The sequence below is a fragment of the Suncus etruscus genome, chromosome X, assembly GCF_024139225.1.
Source record: "Suncus etruscus isolate mSunEtr1 chromosome X, mSunEtr1.pri.cur, whole genome shotgun sequence".
Lineage (NCBI taxonomy): Eukaryota > Metazoa > Chordata > Mammalia > Eulipotyphla > Soricidae > Suncus > Suncus etruscus.
Genome location: NC_064868.1, coordinates 97,585,926 through 97,609,689, shown reverse-complemented (window position 1 = coordinate 97,609,689; position 23,764 = coordinate 97,585,926). Strand labels below are relative to the sequence as shown.

General features: G+C 40.8%; 1 protein-coding gene across 1 annotated transcript; it reads left to right on the top strand.

The window, feature by feature from the left end:
• Positions 1 to 21,437: 21,437 nt before the first annotated feature.
• On the top strand, positions 21,438 to 22,862 carry LOC125998966 (casein kinase II subunit alpha-like). The gene has a single exon (XM_049766982.1). It carries the CDS (start codon positions 21,438 to 21,440, stop codon positions 22,860 to 22,862), a length of 1,425 nt encoding a protein of 474 aa, XP_049622939.1.
• Positions 22,863 to 23,764: the final 902 nt, after the last annotated feature.

The following is a 23,764-nucleotide window of genomic DNA, read 5'->3' as shown; positions in this document are numbered from 1 at the left end:
GGACCATATGGGATGCCAGGATTTGAACCGCCATCCTTCTGCATGCAAGGCAAACACCTTACCTCCATGCAATCACTCCTGCCCCACCAGATTCATTCTCATGTGAAAAACGAGATATTTCCAAGAGGCAATTTCTCCCATAGACTATTATTGGAAAATACACACATATGGTATCAAAGAGTGGCAGCTTAGGGAGAGAGCTTCACCAGGCTTTTACAGGAGCAAACAATGCTTTTAAAGAAATTGGGCTCCCAGTGCCCTGGAGGTGAGGGCAGCCTCCTCCCTACCCCTCTCTTTTTGCTCGCTCCTTACACATACACTTTTGTATACAACTTTGATTTTCTTTTTTTAAGTGGTGAGGGTGGGTGGATGCTCAGGGACTGGGGTTTGTCCCTGTCTCAGTTTCTAGCTCCAGCAAAGTGGTGGGTGAGGCGGGATAGACAGGAGGACTCCATCCATTCTGGGGAATTTATATTGAACTGAGGTTCTGGCCCCGATGCCCAGGAATTTATTTAATTACAATCTCTTAAGAAGACCCCTTTCCCAGTCCTGGTCCTCTGGCTTCTGGAACGCCCAGCCCATTCTTCCATCCCTGTCATCATCATTAGCCCCCATCCTGCCTTGTCTTCCCCTCCAAGGGCCATGAGTGCCTGGGTTTCCCATACCCTCCAAGATTGCAGCAGGGGAGGGGGAATTTTATGATGATCCAAAATGAGGTGGAGAATGTGGAGGAGTGCCACTGAGAGTCCACAAATCTGCAAGTACCTGCTAAACCTTGCCCACTTCTGCCTAGTGAAATCCTGTCACCCACAGATGCTCCTAGGACTTAGCCCATAGAAGGCAGGTGGAGTGGTGGGGATTGGTGCCCTGAAACCAAAGTGGAAGCCTCCCAAATGGGCTCCCTAGGGTTGGCATTTATAGTCAAGCCTCATTCTGTATTGAGGATAAAAGGAGAGGGAGTCGGGACTGCTGGAAAATGTATTCGGAACAATAAAACCTTACACCTTTAAAAAAAAGACATCAGGGTTTATAAAACGAGGCAAGGAAAGGCTATATTGTCCAATCCAATGGTTTCTTTTTTTCCGTTCAGAAGCTTGTATTTTTCAGTCGACTGTGATTTCGTCCTTGACAGCTGATATCTGAGAATGTTGCCAGTTAAAGTCCTAATGGTGGAGGGGCATCAGTACACATAGTCCATGATAAGCATTGGCTGCTTTCAGAGACTTCATGTACAAACACAGACTCCACTCAAGTTTCTAATAAAATAATGGAGAAGTCGATAATCTTGCTAAATTTTACAGAATAGCTATTGGTCTTTCTGGAAACCAGCAGTTTTTCTCTTGTGGAGGGCAGCACTCCTACCTCCTATCCTATTTCATAAGGAAGAGCTCTGCTCTTCCTATAGAAGTCACAAACTTCAGGCTCTGGGGAAGAGGATGCAGTTGCACATATCAGCATTTTGGGCAACATTTATGAAGACATAGGTAAGAAGGAAGAAAACACTTTATGTTCAAATGTTTTATACATATCTAGTTATTGAGGGTGGAAGAGATATAAAAGGAGATGTATCTGTGCAAAGGGGATTAATGGTCCTAGTTCACTCAAGGCATGTGAAAAGTACAACAGTGCACCAGTAGCAGGCCCTTCAATAATGATACAGAATAATGGGGCTAATCAGTTGTGTGAGGAAACTTTACCACTTCACCAAGTTGGAAATTTTGCATTGCAAAGTGTGGATCCCGTGGGCAGTTGGTCTCTGTGAGAATGGGAAAGGGTAGTGGACTTCATTGCAGTGTCAAAATGTAAGTCGTACTTCTTTTATTTCTTGTGAATTTTTCATTTCATGTTTGGGTATTTTTTTCTGGTTGGGAGCCAAACCCATCAGTACTCATGGACTTATACCTCCTGGTTCTGCATTCAGGAATCACTCCTGGTGGGCTTCGGACACCATATGGGATACTGGGGAGTGAATCTGGGCCAGCCAATTTCGGTACAGCATAGCAAGTGCTGTACCTTCTGTACTCTGTACAGCCCCTCATGTGTATTGTTTGCAGGAAATAAGACAGAAGGTAGGACTTTACTTGCACGTTGCAGACTCAGGTTTGGCTCCCATATAGTCCCCTGAGCCTTCCAGAAATAATTTATGAGTGCAGAGCCAGGAGTAATCCCTGAGCACTGCTGGGTGTGTCCTCAAAACCAAACAGAGAAATGAACAGATGAGAGGGATTCTCCGAAGCAATGCTGGAGAGAAGGAATCACTATGACAATGGTAGTTGGAAATTATCTCTCTGGATAAGAACTCATTGCTGAAATGAGAGAAAATGATAAACACAATAACCCTTTAGTAATAAGATAGCAAAACACAGTGTCTAAGTGGGAAAAAGGAAGAGAGAGAAAAGGAAAATGTCTTCTACATAGGCAGGCAGGGGAGAAGCAGGAGTGAAATGGGACATTGGTAGCAGGAAATGTGCACTGGTAAAGGGTATTGTACATCACGCAACTGAAACTCAATCCTGACCAATGTCGTAACTGGTGGGGGGAAGAAATGAAATCAAGCATAAACAAGTTTATAAAGCATGTAGGATCAAAAAAGAATACATATTCTTAGACACATCCTCCACTTTAGTTGGGGCACAAGAAACTTCTGTAGTGTTAACTTTGATAAATATGTTAATGTACTCTATGCCGTGCTGTTCACATATACTTACTGACCATAGGAAGCTATTGAGCACTTAAAATGTAGCTTTTAGGGAGATAGTACACATAGCCGAATCCAGTTCGATTCATGGCACCATCTAAAAGCACCAATAGGAGTAATTCCTGTGCACAGAATGAGGGACATACCCAGAGTACTGCGAGTGTGACCTAAGTCTATTCCCACTTCTAAATTTAGTTATTGTCGGTGAGATACTGTTATCAATTCTCTTTTATAAATTTATTTGTATTTGCTTTATTTGATGAATTGAAACCAAAATGCTACATGTGTCTATCATAGCAAACAATATACACCCATATGTTAAACTAGCATCAGAGCTGATTTTAAGAAAATCATATTTTTTTCAGTTATGGGGCCATATCCAGCAGCACTCAGGGGTAACTCCTCGTTCTATGCTCAGAAATTACACCTGGCAGGTTCAGGGACCACATGGGAAACTGAAATTCCATTTCCTTTGCTCCCTTTCCCATTCTTTGAGGAGGTGGAGTGGGAAGCATGAAATCACGAGAGTCAGAGAAGAATCTTGGGACTGGGATTTGAAGGGAGGTTTGATTTCTACAAGTAGAAAAGGAGAAAATCACGAGTCTTTAAAAAGGAAATAAAAGGGGGCCAGGAAATATCAAAGTGGGTAGGGCATTTGCCTTGCATGCATCCAACCTAGGTTCAACCCATAGCAACCCATATTGTCTTATGAGATCCACAGGAGTAATTTCTTAGCATAGAACCACGAGGAAGGCCCGAACACTGCTGGGTGTGACCCCAAAACCAAGTTTACAAAGAGAGAAATTAAAAAATAAAAATAAAATGTACCCCTATGTGCTGGTAACCAGAGAGGGTGGGGACTGAGAAAAAAGAACGAAGGTTTGCTTTTTGGTTTGTCTGATTTTTTTAAAGTTGACTGTCTTGGAAGGATAGTACTACTTCGGCAGTGACAAAGGCATGCTAAGAGACATAGAGAGAGGTGTGAATCACGTCAGTGAATCAGATTTATTCTGTTGGGAACACTGCAAACAAATAGAAGATAATTGGAAAACATACAAACAAACGCATGCACACGATGTACAACACCGTTTTTCAGGTTAGCCTAAGTGTGAAAGGGTTGCTCTTATATTTTTGAGATTTTTATTTATTTATTTTTAATTTTAATTTTGACCAAAGTTGATTACAAATCTTTTACAGTCGTTTTTTTAGGTACATAGTGACATTGAATCAGGGCCATTCCCACCACCGATGTTGTCCTCCTCAATCCCTGTTCCAAGCATGCATCTCATATCCTCCTTCTTTCCCTGCCCCCCCCCCCGGGTTGCTAGTATAAGTGGTCCCCTCTTTGTGTAGCTTGTTGTAGGTTGGGTATCGATTATGTTGTCATTGGCTTTGAATTTAGTGTTTAAGTCTGATCATTTTTTTTCTTACTTAATGTTCATATGACTGTCTGGTCTTGGTACCCTCCATTATTTCCCCCTCAATTTGTGAGGTGGAACAAGATGGTTCAAATTATGTGTTTCTGTTTGAAAGAAAGAAAAAATGGGAAGAGTCCTTCTAGAGGCTATAAATATCAATTTAAGAGAAGAACATGAAAAAGGAAGAAAAACATAACAATACTAAAAAAAATTTTTTTTTTGGTTTTTGGGCCACACCCTGTGACGCTCAGGGGTTACTCCTGGATATGCGCTCAGAAGTTGCTCCTGGCTTCTTGGGGGACCATATGGGACGCCGGGGGATCGAACCGCGGTCCGTCCTAGGCTAGCGCAGGCAAGGCAGGCACCTTACCTCCAGCGCCACTGCCCGGCCCCATAAAAAAATTTTTAATACAAACAAAAAACTCAAAAAGCACCACAGTAATAAAGACAGCAACCACACAATAACCACAGTCCTGAAGAAGAAGGAAAAAAAGGCACAAAGAAAGAAAACCCAGGAGGGGGAAAACAAGCAACAAGCAACAACAACAAAACCAAAAAAATTAATTTGTGCTTCTCTTTTTTCTTGCATAGGCACAGTATATATTGGGAAGATTAGAAAGGGAATTCTCTTGGCCTAAGAGATACAGGGTTTCTTCGACCTTGAAATATACTGTCATGGGAATAACTACAGGCTCCATACCTGTTCTTTTAGTCTCCCCTTGGGCCTTTTGTGGTGTCCATAGTGGGTGATAAAATGATGCCTCTGTAGCTCTTATTTTTTAAATATTCTTTATTCTGCTCTCAATTTATATTACATGACATGTTGTGCTATTTTACTCATACATTTTCATTTTCTATGGAGATTATGTAGAAGAAAGAGATTAGTATATTCTCCATAATTCCAGTCTCTGACCAAAGTGTTCAATTTCATGTGGTTACCATTAAGGTGACTTTAGTCTTTTGTCTCACTCATTGCTGGATATAATTTGATGCTGCCGTCTTTACAGAAGACAAACACTAATGATTTTCTTTCAATGTAAAGTAGGATTTGTTGCATACCTGTAACTCAATTTACTAACTAGGAAGCTAAGGCCCAGAAAGTGGTATGAGCTTATCATCTGCAGTCCTTGTAATTGAAATGGAATCCAAACAGTACATCTCAGATTTGTAGAATTTGACAATATGCAGAGGGAATGTCAGAGAAACCATACATGATAACTTTCTTCATACAGTCTTTCGAGGATATATCTTTGAAGAATAGGTGGAACAGAAGTGAACCTTGCCCATGACCAGGCAAGTAAAGATGACCTGCGAGATGGAGTCGTGGTATTATCGGACATCACAGGACAGGTACTGGGAGAAAGCCAGCAAGTGTCCTCAATCAAGACCAGTGAGAAAGGCATCTTCAGTAACATACCAGAAAAGAAAAATTCCCATTGTATTTCTGGGAAAGGTATGCAAGTGTGTCCTCGCAGTCTGCCAAATATGGACATGGAGGAACAGATTTTAGCTTCCAGTCTATGTGTAAACCTATATGTACCAACATGAGCAAAGTTGTGCAATCCCTCTGGGCCTTGGGCTCTACAGAGAGGCGTCAGGCCGAAATGGGCAGAGCAGACAGTGGGCCTGTCCATCATCTCAGCAGGCTGTCCAATGATGCTGCTGGGGGGCGGGACCTTACAAGTGCCAGTTCCTGCTCTATGACGTTGCACTTGGCAGCCATTGCTCCCGAAGCAGGATTGCCGTTAGGAAGACGGAAGCTAGGTGAGACCTCTCCCGCGTGTATTTGGACAGGTTCTACTGCCTTTCCGTTTTCTTTGGGTCTTTGATAAATTGGGTGGCAGGTGGGTCCTTCTCCACACTTTTCCTCTCTTTCTTTGGGCTTTTGGGAAGGCACCTACCGGAACTCCGGCTGGACTAACGGCTCCATGCTCAGGGACCACTTCCTGCCTGTGTGTGGGTGTCGGGAGCGTCACTGCCGCCATTTTCAATGCTTGGGACCTCGTGTTAGGCACAGCCGTGCCTCCTGCACACTCTTGGGGCCCATGTCTACTGCAATAATATGGGTTTTAAAGTAGAACCTGAGAATTCTGAAGACAAAGTGGGCCCCTGAACTGCCCATGGAAGGCTGGTAGCCACCCAAGGCCTACTCTTTGTGAGTGTGTGTGTGTGTTGGGGGGGGGGAGACAGGGAAGTGTCTTTTCTTTTTTTTTTTTTTTTTGGTTTTTGGGCCACACCCGGTAATGCTCAGGGGTTACTCCTGGCTATGCGCTCAGAAGTTGCTCCTGGCTTGGGGGACCATATGGGACACCGGGGATCGAACCGCGGTCCGTCCAAGGCTAGCGCAGGCAAGGCAGGCACCTTACCTTTAGCGGCACCGCCCGGCCCGGAAGTGTCTTTTCAATCGAGTCTGGAACCCCGTCACTGGTGTGTCTGTGGCTTGTGGGGCTGTCTTGCAAATGAAAGGCGGGGGTTCCTGACTGCAGATATCTTTTGGGTGACACGGGGGTTTGCTGTGTATTCTTTGTCCATAATGTGTCATTTCCCTGTAATATACAGCATTTCCCTTGCTAAAGCTTGGATTCGGGGCCGGCCATCTTTTCAGTGAGAGGCTCCGGAATAGTAAATTGTACTTAGCACTCATTAAAATAAAGAAGATTGGGATGGAGTAATAGGACAGTGATAGTACAGCCGGTTGGGTATTTGCTTTGCCAGTGCCTGACCTGGTTTCAAACGCCAGCATCCCATATGGTACCCCCAAGACCACCAGGAGTGGTTCCTGGGCACAGATCCAGGAGGCTACCCTGAGCACCACTGGTTGCTCCACCCAAAAGCTGGCAGGGCACCGGCAGGAGTGATAACACAGCAGTAGGGCGTTTGCCTTGCACATGTCCAACCCTGGATGGACCCTAGTTTGATTTCTTTTTCTTTTTTTTTTTAGTTTTTTTCTCTATTCTTTTTTGTTTTCTTTTTCTTTTTAGGTTTTTTTCTCTTGATGGACCCTCGTTTGATTCCCGGCCTCCCATCTGGTCCCCTGATCCTACCAAGAGAGACATCTTAGCACAGATCCAGGAGTAACCCCTGAGCGCCTCCGGGTGTCACCTAACCTCCCCCCAAAATTTGGCAGTTCCAGAATGATAGTACAGTGGGTTGAGTTACAGCACTGTATGTTTGTGTCATATGCAACCATCCAGTATTTATTATCTGCACCGTATGTGGTCCCCTGAGTCAACCGAAAGTGTTACCTGAGTACAGGGACAGGAATAAGTACTGAACACTATTGGGTGGTGCCCAAATGAGAGATAATAAAACAATATAACTTTGAATAAAGCTGGGGAACCATGGCCCTTGGTAGTGCCCTTTCAATCATTTTATTTCCATTCTGTTTATTCCAGAGCTGAGGGAAAATCTGATGACTTTTATTTGTCTTATCTAGTTCATCCTTGTTTCTACAAATTCTAGAGTTGCTTATTCTTTGTGTGTCTGGTAGACACACATTTTGGTTGGAACTGGACAGTTAGAGCAGAATCAGTTATTTGTTTGAGTTCTTGTTCTGAAAACATACAGAAAACCATTATCTGTGTGGCTGCGTCTGACCTGACACCATTTCGGAATTTACTGCACAATAATTAATTGTCCAAACGTGAAAGACAGTAATGTGGGCTAGGCACTTTCTTGCCTTGCGTGCATCTGATGTGGGTTCTATCTACAGCACTTCATGTGGTTTCGCACTCCTATGGGGGATTCTTGAGCACAGAGCAAGAAGTAAGCCCTGAGCATGCAGGTTGTGGCCAAAAAGCAAAACAAGAAAATTAGTGCCTGCTCTGAATTTACTCAGTCAAATCTTGGTCTGATCTCTTAATAAGATCCGACAAAAGTCTCATTTCTTCTCTCACAGTTAAAGACAATTTTCTTTGTATTTACGTGCTGGTTTAAAGTCATTAACTGTCCTCAGGCTGCCAACACTCCTAAACTTTGCTTCTTTATATATTTACACATATTTGTATTATATTTTAAATGTCATATAAATATATTTATATACATTCATGTATATTTATATATAATGCATTTATGTATGCATATTAAACATTATATATGTGTGATAAATATATGATATGTAATGTATGCTCTTATATGATATAATGATAATATAACATATGATATACATTATATATGTATTATAAATATTTGTTTCTATATGTATTATAAATATATGTGTCATATTCTCATCATATTATATACTACATTATATATCACATATAAAATATAATGTCAATAGAATTCTATATTGATAATATTGAGGCAATAATAACTAATAATATAATTCATTAATAATCAGTAAAATTAATGATGTGTTAATGGTATATATACATGTGTTATATACATATGATTATACATATATGTTATATTGTTGTATGTAATATGATTGTATATAATGATATATGACTTATATACTGTCTAGATAATGTATAATTGTGTCTTTTATTTCACAGGTTGACTACATCTGAGAATCTCAGTGGTATTGACATATAAATAGCACACATTGCCACAAGACTCAGGTGTGCTGCTTTATTTTATCTTTTATATTTATTTGACTTATTTTATTCATTACACTTTTTGGTTACGTCTCATCTAGAGGTGCTTCAGACTTGTTCTTGTGCACAGGGATGACTCCTGTAAATGTTGGGGTAGGGGTGGGATTTCCCACAATCAGTAATGGGGACCAAACCAGGGTTGTTTGCATGCATGGCAAGTACTTTGAACTCTGATTTCTCTCTAGCTAATGTTATTTTAAATAAACACTTCAGATACGATCCTCTAAGCCATGTTTCAAATAGTTTTAACATTTTTGTTTCCTGTGTACAGAACTAATCACACCTCTCCAGCAAGGGTCTCAAGCACTTATGCAATGCCCCTTTATTCCAGGGGTCATCCTGTAAATCTCCCATATCCCCAAATCCTTGTTTGATGGGCATTTTCAATTTTATGATCCAAGGCCAAGGGTTTGCTCATCACTAGATACTGCCAATTTTCATTTTGGGTTTTCTTTATACTACAGATAAAAGACATGAGTCAGTATTTGTGCTCTCCCTCTGACTTATATCACTTAATTCAATCCTGCACAGTTCCATCGAACTTACACCCAACCAAGTGATTTCTTATCTTTCCTCTGTTGGTATAGTATTTTTTTTAGAATATAGCATGTACATGAACACACATGCATGTATACATAACAGCTTCTTTATTCATTCACTGACTTGTTCAGCTGTTTCATTCACATATTCTTCCTATTATACCAAGTGCTACAGTGAACTTAAGTGTGAATATTCTGTCTTTGTAGTAATTTTTGTGATTTAGTGTAATGCTGAGATGTGTAAACACTGAGCCATAGGCAAACTCTAGACTTTATTTGCTGATAAATATTGCCTTTTATTTTTCATCCAGGCTTTTGATTCATTTTTCATCACAGAGCTGCCAACATAACTGCCAATTTACTGTACGTATTCTGTCTATTGTATTGTACTGTGTTTATTGTACTTAGTATAATTTCTGCCTGTTGTTCTGAATTTCAGGGGTCCTCAAAATTTTTAAACAGGGGGCCAGTTCACTGTCCTTCAGACTGTTGGAGGGCCAGATTATAGTAAAAACAAAAATTATGAACTAATTGCTATGCACACTGCATATATCTTATTTAGAAGTGAAGAAACAAAATGGGAATAAATACAATATGTGGCCCACGGGCCGTAGTTTGAAGGCCCCTGGTGCTGCAGTAAACATAAATATGACTATTTTGTTCTTAAAGTCATAATTGTGTGATTTACTGAAGTGCAGTCACTGGGTCCTATGCAAACTCTAGTGCTCTTTTCTGAGGAATCACCATACTGTTTTCCATTAAGGCTTAACTAGACAAAAGTTGGCTCCTTTTAGGTATATGATATTCTCAGAGGTATGAGATGACTCATTACTGTTTTTATTGGCATGTACCTAAATATAAGTATGATGAACTTGTTATATGCTTATCAGGGGACCATATGTTTCTTGTTTGTCAGTTCTCACATTGTGTGATAGTTCATGAGGTTTTCTATTATTGAACTATATTAATTACTTTTATATATCTTGTGCCTTTTATCAGATAATGACATCCAAATTTGATTTTGTCCCATAAATATGCTGTCTTTTTATTTTTAGCCCAAGTTTCTTTGCGATGCAAAGACTTTTAAGTTTGATATTCTATTTCTTTTTCTTTTTGTTCTCTTTGCCACTGGAGTTTAAACACTATAGATTCTGATGCACATCTGTAGAGATGTGCTTATATTCTTTTTTTTCTTTTTTTACATTTTAATTAAACACGTTGATTACATACATGATTGTGTTTGGGTTTCAGTCATGTAAAGAACACCACCCATCACCAGTGCAACATTCCCATCACCAATGTCCCAAATCTCCCTCCTCCCCACCCGACTCCCGCCTGTACTCTAGACAGGCTTTCCATTTCCCTCATACATTCTCATTATTAGTTCAAAATGTAGTTATTTCTCTAACTAAACTCATCACTCTTTGTGGTGAGCTTCCTGAGGTGAGCTGGAACTTCCAGCTCTTTTCTCTTTTGTGTCTGAAAATTATTATTGCAAGAATGTCTTTCATTTCTCTTAAAACCCATAGATGAGTGAGACCATTCTGCATTTTTCTCTCTCTCTCTGACCTATTTCACTCAGCATAATAGATTCCGTGTACATCCACGTATAGGAAAATTTCATGACTTCATCTCTCCTGACAGCTGCATAATATTCCATTGTGTATAGGTACCACAGTTTCTTTAGCCATTCGTCTGTTGAAGGGCATCTTGGTTGTTTTCAGAGTCTTGCTATGGTAAATAGTGCTGCAATGAATATAGGTGTAAGGAAGGGGTTTTTGTATTGTATTTTTATGTTCCTAGGGTATATTCCTAGGAGTGGTATAGCTGGATCATATGGGAGCTCGATATCCAGTTTTTGGAGGAATCTCCATATCGCTTTCCATAAAGGTTGGACTAGACAGCATTCCCACCAGCAGTGGATAAGAGTTCCTTTCTCTCCACATCCCCGCCAACACTGTTTATTCTCATTCTTTGTGATGTGTGCCATTCTCTGTGGTGTGAGGTGGTACCTCATAGTTGTTTGATTTGCATCTCCCTGATGCTTAGTGATGTGGAGCATTTTTTCATGTGTCTTTTGGCCATTTGTATTTCTTCTTTATCAAAGTGTCAGTCCATTTTTTCTCCCCATTTTTTGATGGGATTAGATGTTTTTTTCTTGTAAAGTTCTGTCAGTGCCTTGTATATTTTGGAGATTAGCCCCTTATCTGATGGGTATAGGGTGAATAGTTTCTCCCACTCAGTGGGTGGCTCTTGTATCCTGGGTGCTGTTTCCTTTGAGGTGCAGAAACTTCTGAGCTTAATATATTCCCATCTGTTAATCTCTGCTTTCACTTGCTTGGAGAGTGCAGTTTCCTCCTTGAATATGCCTGTAGTCTCAATGTCCTGGAGTGTTTTGCCTATGTGTTGTTCCATATATCTTATGGTTTTGGGTCTGATATCGAGGTCTTTAATCCATTTGGATTTTACCTTCGTACATGATGTTAGCTGGGGTTCTAAGTTCAATTTTTTGCAAGTGGATAGCCAGTTGTGCCAACACCACTTGTTGAAGAGGCTTTCCCTGCTCCATTTAGGATTTCCTGCTCCTTTATCAAAAATTAGGTGATTGTGTGTCTGGAGAACATTTTCTGAATATTCAAGCCTATTCCACTGATCTGAGGGCTTGTCCTTATTCCAATACCATGCTGTTTTGATAACTATTGCTTTGGTGTAAAGTTTAAAGTTGGGGAAAGTAATTCCTCCCATATTCTTTTTCCCAATGATTGCTTTAGCTATTCTAGGGTGTTTATTGTTCCAAACGAATTTCAAAAGTGCCTTATCCACTTCTTTGAAGAATGTCATGGGTATCTTTACAGGGATAGCATTAAAGCTGTATAATGCCTTGGGGAGTATTGCCATTTTGATTATGTTAATCCTGCCAATCCATGAGCAGGGTATGCGTTTCCATTTCCGCGTGTCCTCTCTTATTTCTTGGAGCAGAGTTTTATAGTTTTCTTTGTATATGTCCTTTACATTTTTAGTCAAGTTGATTCCAAGATATTTGAGTTTGTGTGGCACTATTGTGAATGGGGTTGTTTTCTTAATGTCCATTTCTTCCTTATTACTATTGGTGTATAGAAAGGCCATTGAATCTTTTATGTTAACTTTGTAGCCTGCCACCTTGCTGTATGAGTCTATTGTTTCTAGAAGCTTTTTGGTAGAGTCTTTAGGGTTTTCTAAGTAGAGTATCATGTCATCTGCAAACAGTGAGAGCTTGACTACTTCCTTTACTATCTGGATTCCCTTGATATCTTTTTCTTGCCTAATCACTATATCGAGTACTTCCAGTGCTATGTTGAATAGGAGTGGTGAGAGAGGACAGCCTTGTCTTGTGCCAGAATTTAGAGGGAATGCTTTTAGTTTTTCTCCATTGAGGATAATGTTTGCCACTGGCTTATGGTATATGGCCTTAACTATATTGAGAAAGGTTCCTTCCATTCCAATCTTGCTGAGAGTTTTGATCAAGAATGGGTGTTGGACCTTATCAAATGCTTTCTCTGCATCTATTGATATGATCATGTGGTTTTTATTTTTCTTATTGTTTATGTTGTGTATTATATTGATAGATTTACGGATGTTAAACCATCCTTGCATTCCTGTGATGAAAACTACTTGATCATAGTGGATGATCTTCTTAATGAGGCATTGAATCCTATTCGCCAGGATTTTGTTGAGGATCTTTGCATCTGCATTCATCATCGATATTGGTCTGTAATTTTCTTTTTTCGTAGCATCTCTGTCTGGTTTAGGTATCAAGGTGATGTTGGCTTCATAAAAGCTATTTGGAAGTGTTTCTGTTTGTTCAATTTCATAAGAGTCTTTCCAGGATTGGTAGTAGTTCCTCTTGGAAAGTTTGAAAGAATTCATTAGTGAATCCATCTGGGCCTGGGCTTTTGTTTTTGGACAGACATTTGATTACCTTTTTAATTTCATCGATGGAGATGGGGGTGTTTAGATATGCTACATCCTCTTCCTTCAACTGTGGAAGATTATAAGAGTCCAAGAATTTATCCATTTCTTCCAGGTTCTCATTTTTAGTGGCGTAGAGTTTCTCAAAGTAGTTTCTGATTACCCTTTAAATCTCTGTCATATCAGTAGTGATCTCTCCTTTTTCATTCCTAATACGAGTTATCAAGTTTCTCTCTCTCTCTTTGTTAGGTTTGCCAGTGGTCTATCAATCTTGTTTATTTTTTCAAAGAACCAACTTTTGCTTTCGTTGATCTTTCGGGTTGTTTTTTGGGTTTCCACTTCGTTGATTTCTGCTCTCAGCTTTGTTACTTCCTTCTGTCTTCCTATTTTTGGATCCTTTTGTTGAGCACTTTTTAGTTCTATTAGCTGTGTCATTAAGCTACTCAGTTGAGCTCCTTCCTTCCTGATGTGCACTTGCAAAGCTATAAATTTTCCACTCAGTACTGCTTTTGCTGTGTCCCATAAGTTCTGATAGTTTGTGTCTTTATTGTCATTTGTTTCCAGGAACCTTTTTATTTCCTCCTTGATTTCATCTTGGACCCACTGGTTATTGAGTATGAGGCTATTTAACTTCCAGGTGTTAAAGTTTTTCTTCTGAGTCCCTTTGGAATTCACAAATAATTTCAGAGCCTTGTGGTCAGCAAAGGTAGTCTGCAAAATTTCTATTCTCTTGATATTATGAAGGTATGTTTTATGTGCCAGCATGTAGTCTATCCTGGAGAATGTACCATGTACATTGGAGAAGAATGTGTACCCAGGTTTCTGGGGATCGATTGTCCTATATATATCCACTAGGCCTCTTTCTTCCATTTCTCTTCTCAGGTCTAGTATATTCTTGTTGGGTTTCAGTCTGGTTGACCTATCCAGTGTTGACAAAGCCGTGTTGAGGTCCCCCACAATTATTGTGTTGTTATTGATATTATTTTTCATATTTGTCAACAGTTGTATTAAATATTTTCCTGGCCCCTCATTCGGTGCATATATGTTTAGGAGAGTTATTTCTTCCTGCTCTACATACCCCTTGATTAATATAAAATGTCCATCTTTGTCCCTTACAACCTTCCTGAGTATAAAGTTTGCATTATCTGATATTAGTATGGCCACTCCAGCTTTTTTATGGGTGTTGTTTGCTTGGATAATTTTTCTCCAGCCTTTTATTTTGAGTCTATGTTTGTTCTGACTATTCAGGTGCGTTTCTTGTAGGCAGCAGAAGGTTGGATTGAGTTTTTTGATCCATTTAGCCACTCTGTGTCTCTTAACTGGTGCATTTAGTCCATTGACATTGAGAGAAAGAATTGTCCTAGGACTTAATGCCATCTTTATATCGAAATTTGGTGTGTCTTTTGGTTAGTCTTGTCTTAAATTAGGTCTTTCAGTTTTTCTCTTAAGACTGGTTTTGAGTCTGTAAAGTTTCTGAGCTGTTTTTTGTCTGTGAAACCATGTATTCTTCCATCAAACCGGAAAGTGATTTTTGCTGGGTACAGTATTCTAGGTGAAGCATTCATTTCATTCAGTCTTCTCACAATGTCCCACCACTGCTTTCTGGCATTGAGTGTTTCTGGTGACAGGTCTGCTGTAAATCTCAAGGATGCTCGCTTGAATGTAATTTCCCCTTTTGATCTTGCTGTTTTCAGAATTCTATCTCTATCTGTGTGATTTGTCATTGTGACTAGGATGTGTCTTGGGGTGTTTTTTCTGGGGTCTTTTTTGGTTGGTACTCTTCGAGCATGCAGGATTTGATCACATATATTCTTTAGCTCTGGAAGTTTCTCTTTAATGATGTTCTTGACCATTGATTCTTCCTGGAAATTTTCTTCCTGGGTCTCTGGGACTCCAATGATTCTTAAGTTGTTTTTGTTGATCTTATCATAGACTTCTATCTTCATCTGTTCCCATTCTTTGACTAATTTTTCCATTGTCTGTTCATTTGCTTTAAGTTTTTTTTTCCAAACTCTCCTGCTGTATGGAATTGTATGTATCTCATCTTCCACAGCACCAAGTCTATTCTCAGCTTCTGATACCCTGTCCCAGAGCTTATCCATTTTGTCTTTCACTTCGTTTACTGACTTTTTCAGACCAGTTAGTTGACTTGTTATTTCAGTTTGGAGTTTTGTGATTTCTGTCTTCATATTTTCTTGGTTCTTATTAGTGTTCTGTTCAACTCGATCCATGGTTTCTTTGAGTTCGTTGAGAATCTTCCATATTGCTAGTCTAAAGTCCTTATCTGAGAGGTTGATTAGTTGGTTGGTCATTATCTGGTCCTCAGAATTGTCATCTTCATTCTCTATGTCTGATGCTGGCCTGCTTTGTTTCCCCATTGTCACACTTGTATTGTGGGTTTTTCTACGTGTTGTGGTGGAATTCATTGGCTATATGATGCAGGCACCACACTCCTCTGGCTCCGCCCTTTCTGGATGGGCCGACTTGCCTCTAAGGGAGGGGAGTCCTCCGTGGATGAAGCCTCACACAGGATCAAATCTTAGGCACGAGCATGCAGCAGAGAAGACAGTCCAGAGAGAAATGCTTGCTTCTGTGATCCAGCACGGTTCTTAGTGTGATTTTTTTCTTCTTTTTGCAATGGTGTTCTTTTCTTTAGAAAGAGCACAAGGCCGCGTAGCGAAGCGGAGTTAAGTGCTCTGCTGGAGCCTCTTTTCTGCCCACTTCCAAGAGGTTCATGTAAGGCACCCACTTGCTGGGTAGCTTCAGAATGCAGTTTTTGGGGGTTCGCTTCCCAGGGCTCTGAGGAGAGTTTCAGGATTCAGAAAAGACAGAGAAGCACAGGACAGGGCTTGTCTTTTTAGTTTAACCCAAGTTTCTTTTGCCATGCAAAGACTTTTAAGTTTGATATTCTATTTCTTTTTCTTTTTGTTCTCTTTGCCACTGGAGTTTAAACACTATAGATTCTGAGATGCACATCTGTAGAGATGTGCTTATATTCTTTTTTTTTCTTTTTTTTATATTTTAATTAAACACCTTGATTACATTCATGATTGTGTTTGGGTTTCAGTCATGTAAAGAACACCACCCATCACCAGTGCAACATTCCCCTCACCAATGTCCCAAATCTCCCTCCTCCCCACCCGACCCCCGCCTGTACTCTAGACAGGCTTTCCATTTCCCTCATACATTCTCATTATTAGGACAGTTCAAAATGTAGTTATTTCTCTAACTAAACTCATCACTCTTTGTGGTGAGATTCCTGAGGTGAGCTGGAACTTCCAGCTCTTTTCTCTTTTGTGTCTGAAAATTATTATTGCGAGAATGTCTTTCATTTCTCTTAAAACCCATAGATGAGTGAGATCATTCTGCGTTTTTCTCTCTCTCTCTCTGACTTATTTCACTCAGCATAATAGATTCCATGTACATCCACGTATAGGAAAATTTCATGACTTCATCTCTCCTGACAGCTGTATAATATTCCATTGTGTATATGTACCACAGTTTCTTTAGCCATTCGTCTGTTGAAGGGCATCTTGGTTGTTTTCAGAGTCTTGCTATGGTAAATAGTGCTGCAATGAATATAGGTGTAAGGAAGGGGTTTTTGTATTGTATTTTTATGTTCCTAGGGTATATTCCTAGGAGTGGTATAGCTGGATCGTATGGGAGCTCGATTTCCAGTTTTTGGAGGAATCTCCATATCGCTTTCCATAAAGGTTGAACTAGACGGCATTCCCACCAGCAGTGGATAAGAGTTCCTTTCTCTCCACATCCCCGCCAACACTGTTTATTCTCATTCTTTGTGATGTGTGCCATTCTCTGTGGTGTGAGGTGGTACCTCATAGTTGTTTGATTTGCATCTCCCTGATGCTTAGTGATGTGGAGCATTTTTTCATGTGTCTTTTGGCCATTTGTATTTCTTCTTTGTCAAAGTGTCTGTTCATTTCTTCTCCCCATTTTTTGATGGGATTAGATGTTTTTTTCTTGTAAAGTTCTGTCAGTGCCTTGTATATTTTGGAGATTAGCCCCTTATCTGATGGGTATAGGGTGAATAGTTTCTCCCACTCAGTGGGTGGCTCTTGTATCCTGGGTGCTATTTCCTTTGAGGTGCAGAAACTTCTGAGCTTAATATATTCCCATCTGTTAATCTCTGCTTTCACTTGCTTGGAGAGTGCAGTTTCCTCCTTGAATATGCCTGTAGTCTCAATGTCCTGGAGTGTTTTGCCTATGTGTTGTTCCATATATCTTATGGTTTTGGGTATGATATCGAGGTCTTTAAACCATTTGGATTTTACCTTCATACATGATGTTAGCTGGGGTTCTAAGTTCAATTTTTTGCAAGTGGCTAGCCAGTTGTGCCAACACCACTTGTTGAAGAGGCTTTCTTTGCTCCATTTAGGATTTCTTGCTCCTTTATAAAAAATTAGGTGATTGTATGTCTGGGGAACATTTTCTGAGTATTCAAGCCTATTCCACTGATCTGAGGACCTGTCCTTATTCCAATACCATGCTGTTTTAATAACTATTGCTTTGACTTAAAGTTTAAAGTTGGGGAAAGTAATTCCTCCCATATTCTTTTTCCCAATGATTGCTTTAGCTATTCTAGGGTGTTTATTGTTCCAAACGAATTTCAAAAGTGCCTGATCCACTTCTTTGAAGAATGTCATGGGTATCTTTAAAGGGATCGCATTAAAGCTGTATAATGCCTTGGGGAGTATTGCCATTTTGATGATGTTAATCCTGCCAATCCATGAGCAGGGTATGCGTTTCCATTTCCGCGTGTCCTCTCTTATTTCTTGGAGCAGAGTTTTATAGTTTTCAGATGTGCATATATTCTAAGTGTTCTTGATGGATTACTGTCTTATATACAGGCAAGTATTCAATCTGCAATGAACTTTTGTTTAAGATATGAAGTATAAAAAACAACAACAACAACAAGATGTGAAGTATGGATCTATGGATCTAGCCATTTACCCCAACACTGTGTGTGGACTAGGCTTTGCTGCTCAATTCCATGTGCCCAGGTGTATGCCAACCCAGTCTCCTGGCAAGGGTCAGCTTCCCTTCTCCCTGTGCACCTGATATTGAGGACATTCCCCTCAACTGATGACAGGAAAAGAACTGGTCCCAGGTTAATGATCAGAGACACATGATTCAATTCTAACAATGCTTATAGGATAAGAGGAACTGGGATCTATACTGGGTGGCAGGGCCCAGGACTTGGGCAACCAGGGACGTGAAGCACTAGGGAGAATTTAACCATAAACATTGGGTATTAGGAATGTTTACGGAGTAACACAACAGGGTCATAAAAGTAGCTTTATCTCTTGACTGAGTTATGAGGGCGGAGACTACCCAGAATCAAGTCTGTGAGTGACCTCTGATTATGGGAGATGCTGCCCCTCTTTGTGCTGTCCTTCATCTCTGAAGCAGCGTGCCTCCGAGACTTCTGCCTCAAGAAGAATCCCCAGAAGAATGGCTCTATGGGGGGGTCCCCTGGTACAGTTGTCCTATGGGAGGTTCTATCTGCCAGGCAGTTCAGGAACTGACCCTACCTATGACAGGGGGATCCACTACAAATCTTTGAAATAGATGAACTGTCAAATCAATGAAACCTGCTGCTGCTTTCCTGAGATTTAGGAGGGGTATGTGTGATAACCATAGATGCAATAATCTCATGTAGCCATAATTCTGACATTGCAGGTACACCAGGAATCAGACACCCGATGCAACCCCTACTCCACTTAGATTCTACCCCACTCACACATCCTTAGTTCTTTCTTCTGGCTGTCCTTTCATGAGCACGCCCTTAAAAGCCTTCCGTGGGTATCTGCTTTTTAATTATCACCATCTCTTTCTCAACAGATGTCAAGAGCCCAGCTTGAAAATCCACAAGAATAGGCAGCTATGACCTTTTGCCTTCCATAAATTTCAGATTATATTTCTACTCACTTGTTTGATTTCCTTAGGCCATTGCCAACTGGGGGCTTCTGCCATTAGATTGGCTTATTCTTTTTTTCTTCTGTCTATAGAATTTATTTTCTGTCAGTGTTTTCAGCAGCTGAGCCCTAAGACTTACGCTTCTCACTGACTTTCTGTTTTCTCTTTTCATACAGTGGTAATGGCATGTAAACTGTCATGATTCTCGGTTAACATTGACTATGACTTTGGAAGAGCTTGTATTTGTTACTATGCACAAAACTGCAGCTAATTTCCCAGAAGCATGCAGCTTCCTTTTATATGGTTACTCTACTTTTGATTGTTGGCTGTACTGGTGCACTGACCACAGGACTGACCACAAATTAGTTGTTCTGCCTTGAACTTCCATGCCATCTATAGCATTCACCTCAGGACTTTTATTGTGGTTTTACTTAACTCAGTTTCACTTCCCTCTTCTGTCATTAAATCTTGGGGGTGGAGTGACAGTACAGTGAATAGGGTGCTTGCCATGCCCATAGGAACCTGGGTTCGAACCTCAGCATCTCATATAGTCCCCTGATCTTGACCAAACTAATTTCTAAATACAGAACCACAGTAAACTGAGTGCCATCACCGGATGTGACTCAAAAACTAAAAAAAAATCTCTTCTCCAATCATGACTAACTCCGCATTATTCCCTGAGAATGTACGCTCTTTAACATCCCATGTTTTTGTAATTGTGATGCTCTGGAAAACTTTAAGCTGCCTCCTCTCCCTCCAAATGTCCAGACAACTCTCCAGGCACACAGATTTGAGCCTTGTTTGTCTTTTCCTGACTAATTGGCTGATGTACTCAGTGAAAACTGCAGAAGCTCTAAGCCGATTCATCTGTGTAAAACAGTTAAGGGGATTTTTACACAGTTATCCCAGTAAAAGTTGCGGTTTCTTTACTTTCTTAAATCCCTACTTATTCCTTGCAGTTAATGATCTTTTATAATAGGAGAGAAGAATTCACTCTTGTGGTGAATTTGAAAACTGCTATACTTTGTAGAATATATATCCATGAAGAAGCGGTGTAATTGTTGATATATAAATTAACATAGAGATCACCCAGCGCCGGCCCTCCCCCTTTCTCCTCCTTCCTTCCTTCTTCCCTCCCTTTCTCCCTCCCTCCCTTTCTCCCTCCCTCCCTCCCTCCCTCCCTCCCTCCCTCCCTCCCTTCCTTCCTTCCTTCCTTCCTCCCTCCCTCCCTCCCTCCCTCCCTCTCTCCCTCCCTCCCTCCCTTCCTTCCTCCCTCCCTCCCTCTCTCCCTTCCTTCCTTCCTTCCTTCCTTCCTTCCTTCCTTCCTTCCTTCCTTCCTTCCTTCCCTACCTCCCTCCCTCCCTCCTTTCCTCCCTCTCTCCCTCCCTCTCCGCTCCTGCAATAAAAAAATAAATTAACATAGAGACTTTAGAATAGATGAACTACCATGTGTTGGAACAAACAGTTGGTAAACTGGACAAGGTTTGTCATATATGGCTTTTGTATCGGTCATGAATAAGTTGAAATGGATCTATGGGGGGGCAGATTAATGTGGATTGGATGATAGGGGAAAAGCTCCAAATTTCAGCAATTATGTGATTCAAAAAAGCTTGAAGATGATCAAATAAATGATCTATTCATAGCAACTTTAAGCTGAGTCCATTCTACCCCCTAATCTAATGCTTTACTTTAAGTCACAGAACAACACAGCAACCTCAGATTTGCTTTTCCTTAAGAGCTTATTTTTAATGACTATGGATCTGAGATACAGAAAGCAGTACAGTACAGCGGTAGTGAGGGTTGGGCCAGGAGTTTTAATGGATATATCTGAATCTCATGTTATTTGTCAGTATCTTTCAAGACTGTTAGGTTAATGGTATGTTTTATTTTCCCTGCCCCCGCCAACAACCTGTGTATGTAATTGAAAAGATAGAACAACAGTGCCAGCCTGGTTGGCTGGTATCTTCTTTCCTTCTGCAGCAGCCACATTGTGGAGGAGGGGAAGAGCCTAAGCCTCTGCTGCAACTTTGATCACAGAAGAGGGACCACACCCAGCAATACTCACTAGCCCACAAGATACTGCCAGGATTCAACTTCACCTCACGACTATTAGGTGTAAGCAGTAACAAAGTAAACTATTGTACTGTCAAGCAGATATTAAAATGTTGCTCATCTGTTTTGTTTCTTACAGGGATAACAAGTCTGAAGCAAGATTTAAGTGCTTCTAAACACTGTGACTACCTGTTTCTAAAGACTGTGACGGCCAGGTCTCTGACCATCAGCTTTATCTTTGTCTACCAACATGTCTGAACAGTCTCTTACGGTCTTGCCAAGCAGAGCTAGAGTCTATGCAGATATTAATACAAACCGACCCAGAGAATATTGGGATTATGAATCCTATGAGGTGCAATGGGGCAATCTACGTGACTATGAACTGGGTAAAAGAATTGGCTCTGGAAGCTATAGTAAAGTTTTTGAAGCTGTCAAAATTGAAACAAATGAAAAGTTTGCTATGAAAATCCTCAGCCCAATCCTAGAGGAACAAGTCAAGTGTGAAATAAAGATTTTGGAGAATTTGCGAAATGGCCCCAACATCATAAATCTGACAGCTGTTGTGAGAAATCCTGCCTCAGGTACCCCCGGCTTGGTCTTTGAATACATAAACAATTTCGATCATACGTACTTGTACCCAAGATTAACAGGCTATGATATACGGTATTACACATACGAGATTCTGAAAGCTTTGGATTACTGTCATAGCATGGGAATCATGCACCGAGACCTCAAACCCGAAAACATCTTGATTGATCACGAGCAAAGAAAGCTGAGGTTAATTGACTGGGGAATGTCACAATTTTATCATCCTGGCGAAGTCTATAATTCTAATGTAGTTACCCGATATTTCAAAGGCCCTGAACTGCTGGCAGCGTATGAGATGTATGACTACAGTTTGGATATGTGGAGCCTGGGGTGCATCCTGGCAGGCATGATCTTTCAGAAAGACCCATTTTTTCATGGTCGTAATAATGAAGACCAGCTCCTGAAGATAGTCACCACTCTTGGAACAGGTCGCTTTTATGAGTATCTTGACAAATACAATATCAAGTTAAGTAACCGTCTCCTGCGGACTTTGGGCAGGCACGCCCGCATTGATTGGTTTCACTTCATTAGCAATGAAAATAGCCACCTTGTTAATACAGAAGCCTTTGATCTCCTGGATAAGGTGCTCCAGTACGACCCTCAGTATAGGCTTACTGCCAAAGAGGCCATGGAGCATCCCTATTTCTCAGATGTCGTGAAGAACCAGGCTAAAGGATCTGGTAAATCTCAAGTTCCAGAGAGCACTACACCTGCCGTCAGTGACCCTGCTGAGCCAGAGCCTTCTTTAGCACCAGGGCCTTCAACCTCTGAGCCCGTGGCTGGTACACCAGTACTTGAGGTCTCGTTAGCCCCTGAGACTTCCATAGCCCCTGAGATCTCCATAGCCCCTGATATCTCCGTAGCCCCTGAGCTCTCCATAGCCCCTGAGATCTCCATAGCCCCTGAGACTTCCATAGCCCCTGAGACTTCCATAGCCCCTGAGACCTCTATAGTCCCTGAGACCTCCATAGCTCCTGAGACCTCCATAGCCCCTGAGACTTCCATAGCCCCTGAGATCTCCATAGCCACTGACACTTCCATAGGCCCTGAGAATTCTGCTTCATCTATATCCAAAATGCAGAATTAACACACTTTGTATCCTAATGTTCAGGGAGAGGTAGATACATTGCTCTCTCCCTTAGATTTATTTACATTTTTATGGATAGAATTCTATGAGTTACTATAGCATTAATGGTGTTTCTAGTGCACATAATTCTGATACCACATTCATCACCAGTGTACCCACCACCGTCCATCTCCCAAATAGCACTTCTCTCTTTAAAATGCCCAACCAACTTAAGTGGATTAATTTTCCAGTTGTCTCATGTGTTTATTGCCACCTTGCTGTTTATCTTGAAGTCCCACATATGAGAAAGATCCTTCTCTATCAATCTCTTTTTGTCTGGCTTACTTCACTCAGCTTGATATCTTTTTAGTTTCATCCAGGTTGTTTCAAATTACATGGTTTTGTTCTTTCTTAATGAAGCTTCGTCCAGGCAGGGAGAGGGTTACTCCAGAAGCACTGTCTGAACTGTCACTGGTACATGCATGTTAGTTTAGTCATTAAAATTGAATAAAACTAACCAGTTGACTTTCTTATTTCAGTCCATCTGCAGGTCCTTGTATTTTTCTGCAGTAACGTCAAAACATCTATTTAAAGAGAAATCTTTTTTGGTAATGGGATTGGTGTGAAAATAGTAGCTGCCTGAACCTCAAATCTGAGTAACTTTGATAAACACAATGTGCTAATAAAATGTTTTAAAACATTTTTAGTTCTGAATTGTTGCCCCATTTGTTGGGTCCCGTTTACTCCTTTGTTGGTTGATTGTGTGTCCGCAAAGAGCTCCCAGAATGAGAAATTGATTCCCACCCCCTTGTCCCCTTTTGGGGGGAGATCTTGGTAATATTTATTCGCAGCAAATAATCCACACAGACAGGAGGGTTAAGAGGTAAAAGGTTGGGGCCGGAGAGATAGCACAGCGGTAAGAC

Excerpts from the sequence above, each read along its gene's own strand:
- LOC125998966 (XM_049766982.1), top strand. The coding sequence starts at position 21,438 with ATGTCTGAACAGTCTCTTACGGTCTTGCCAAGCAGAGCTAGAGTCTAT.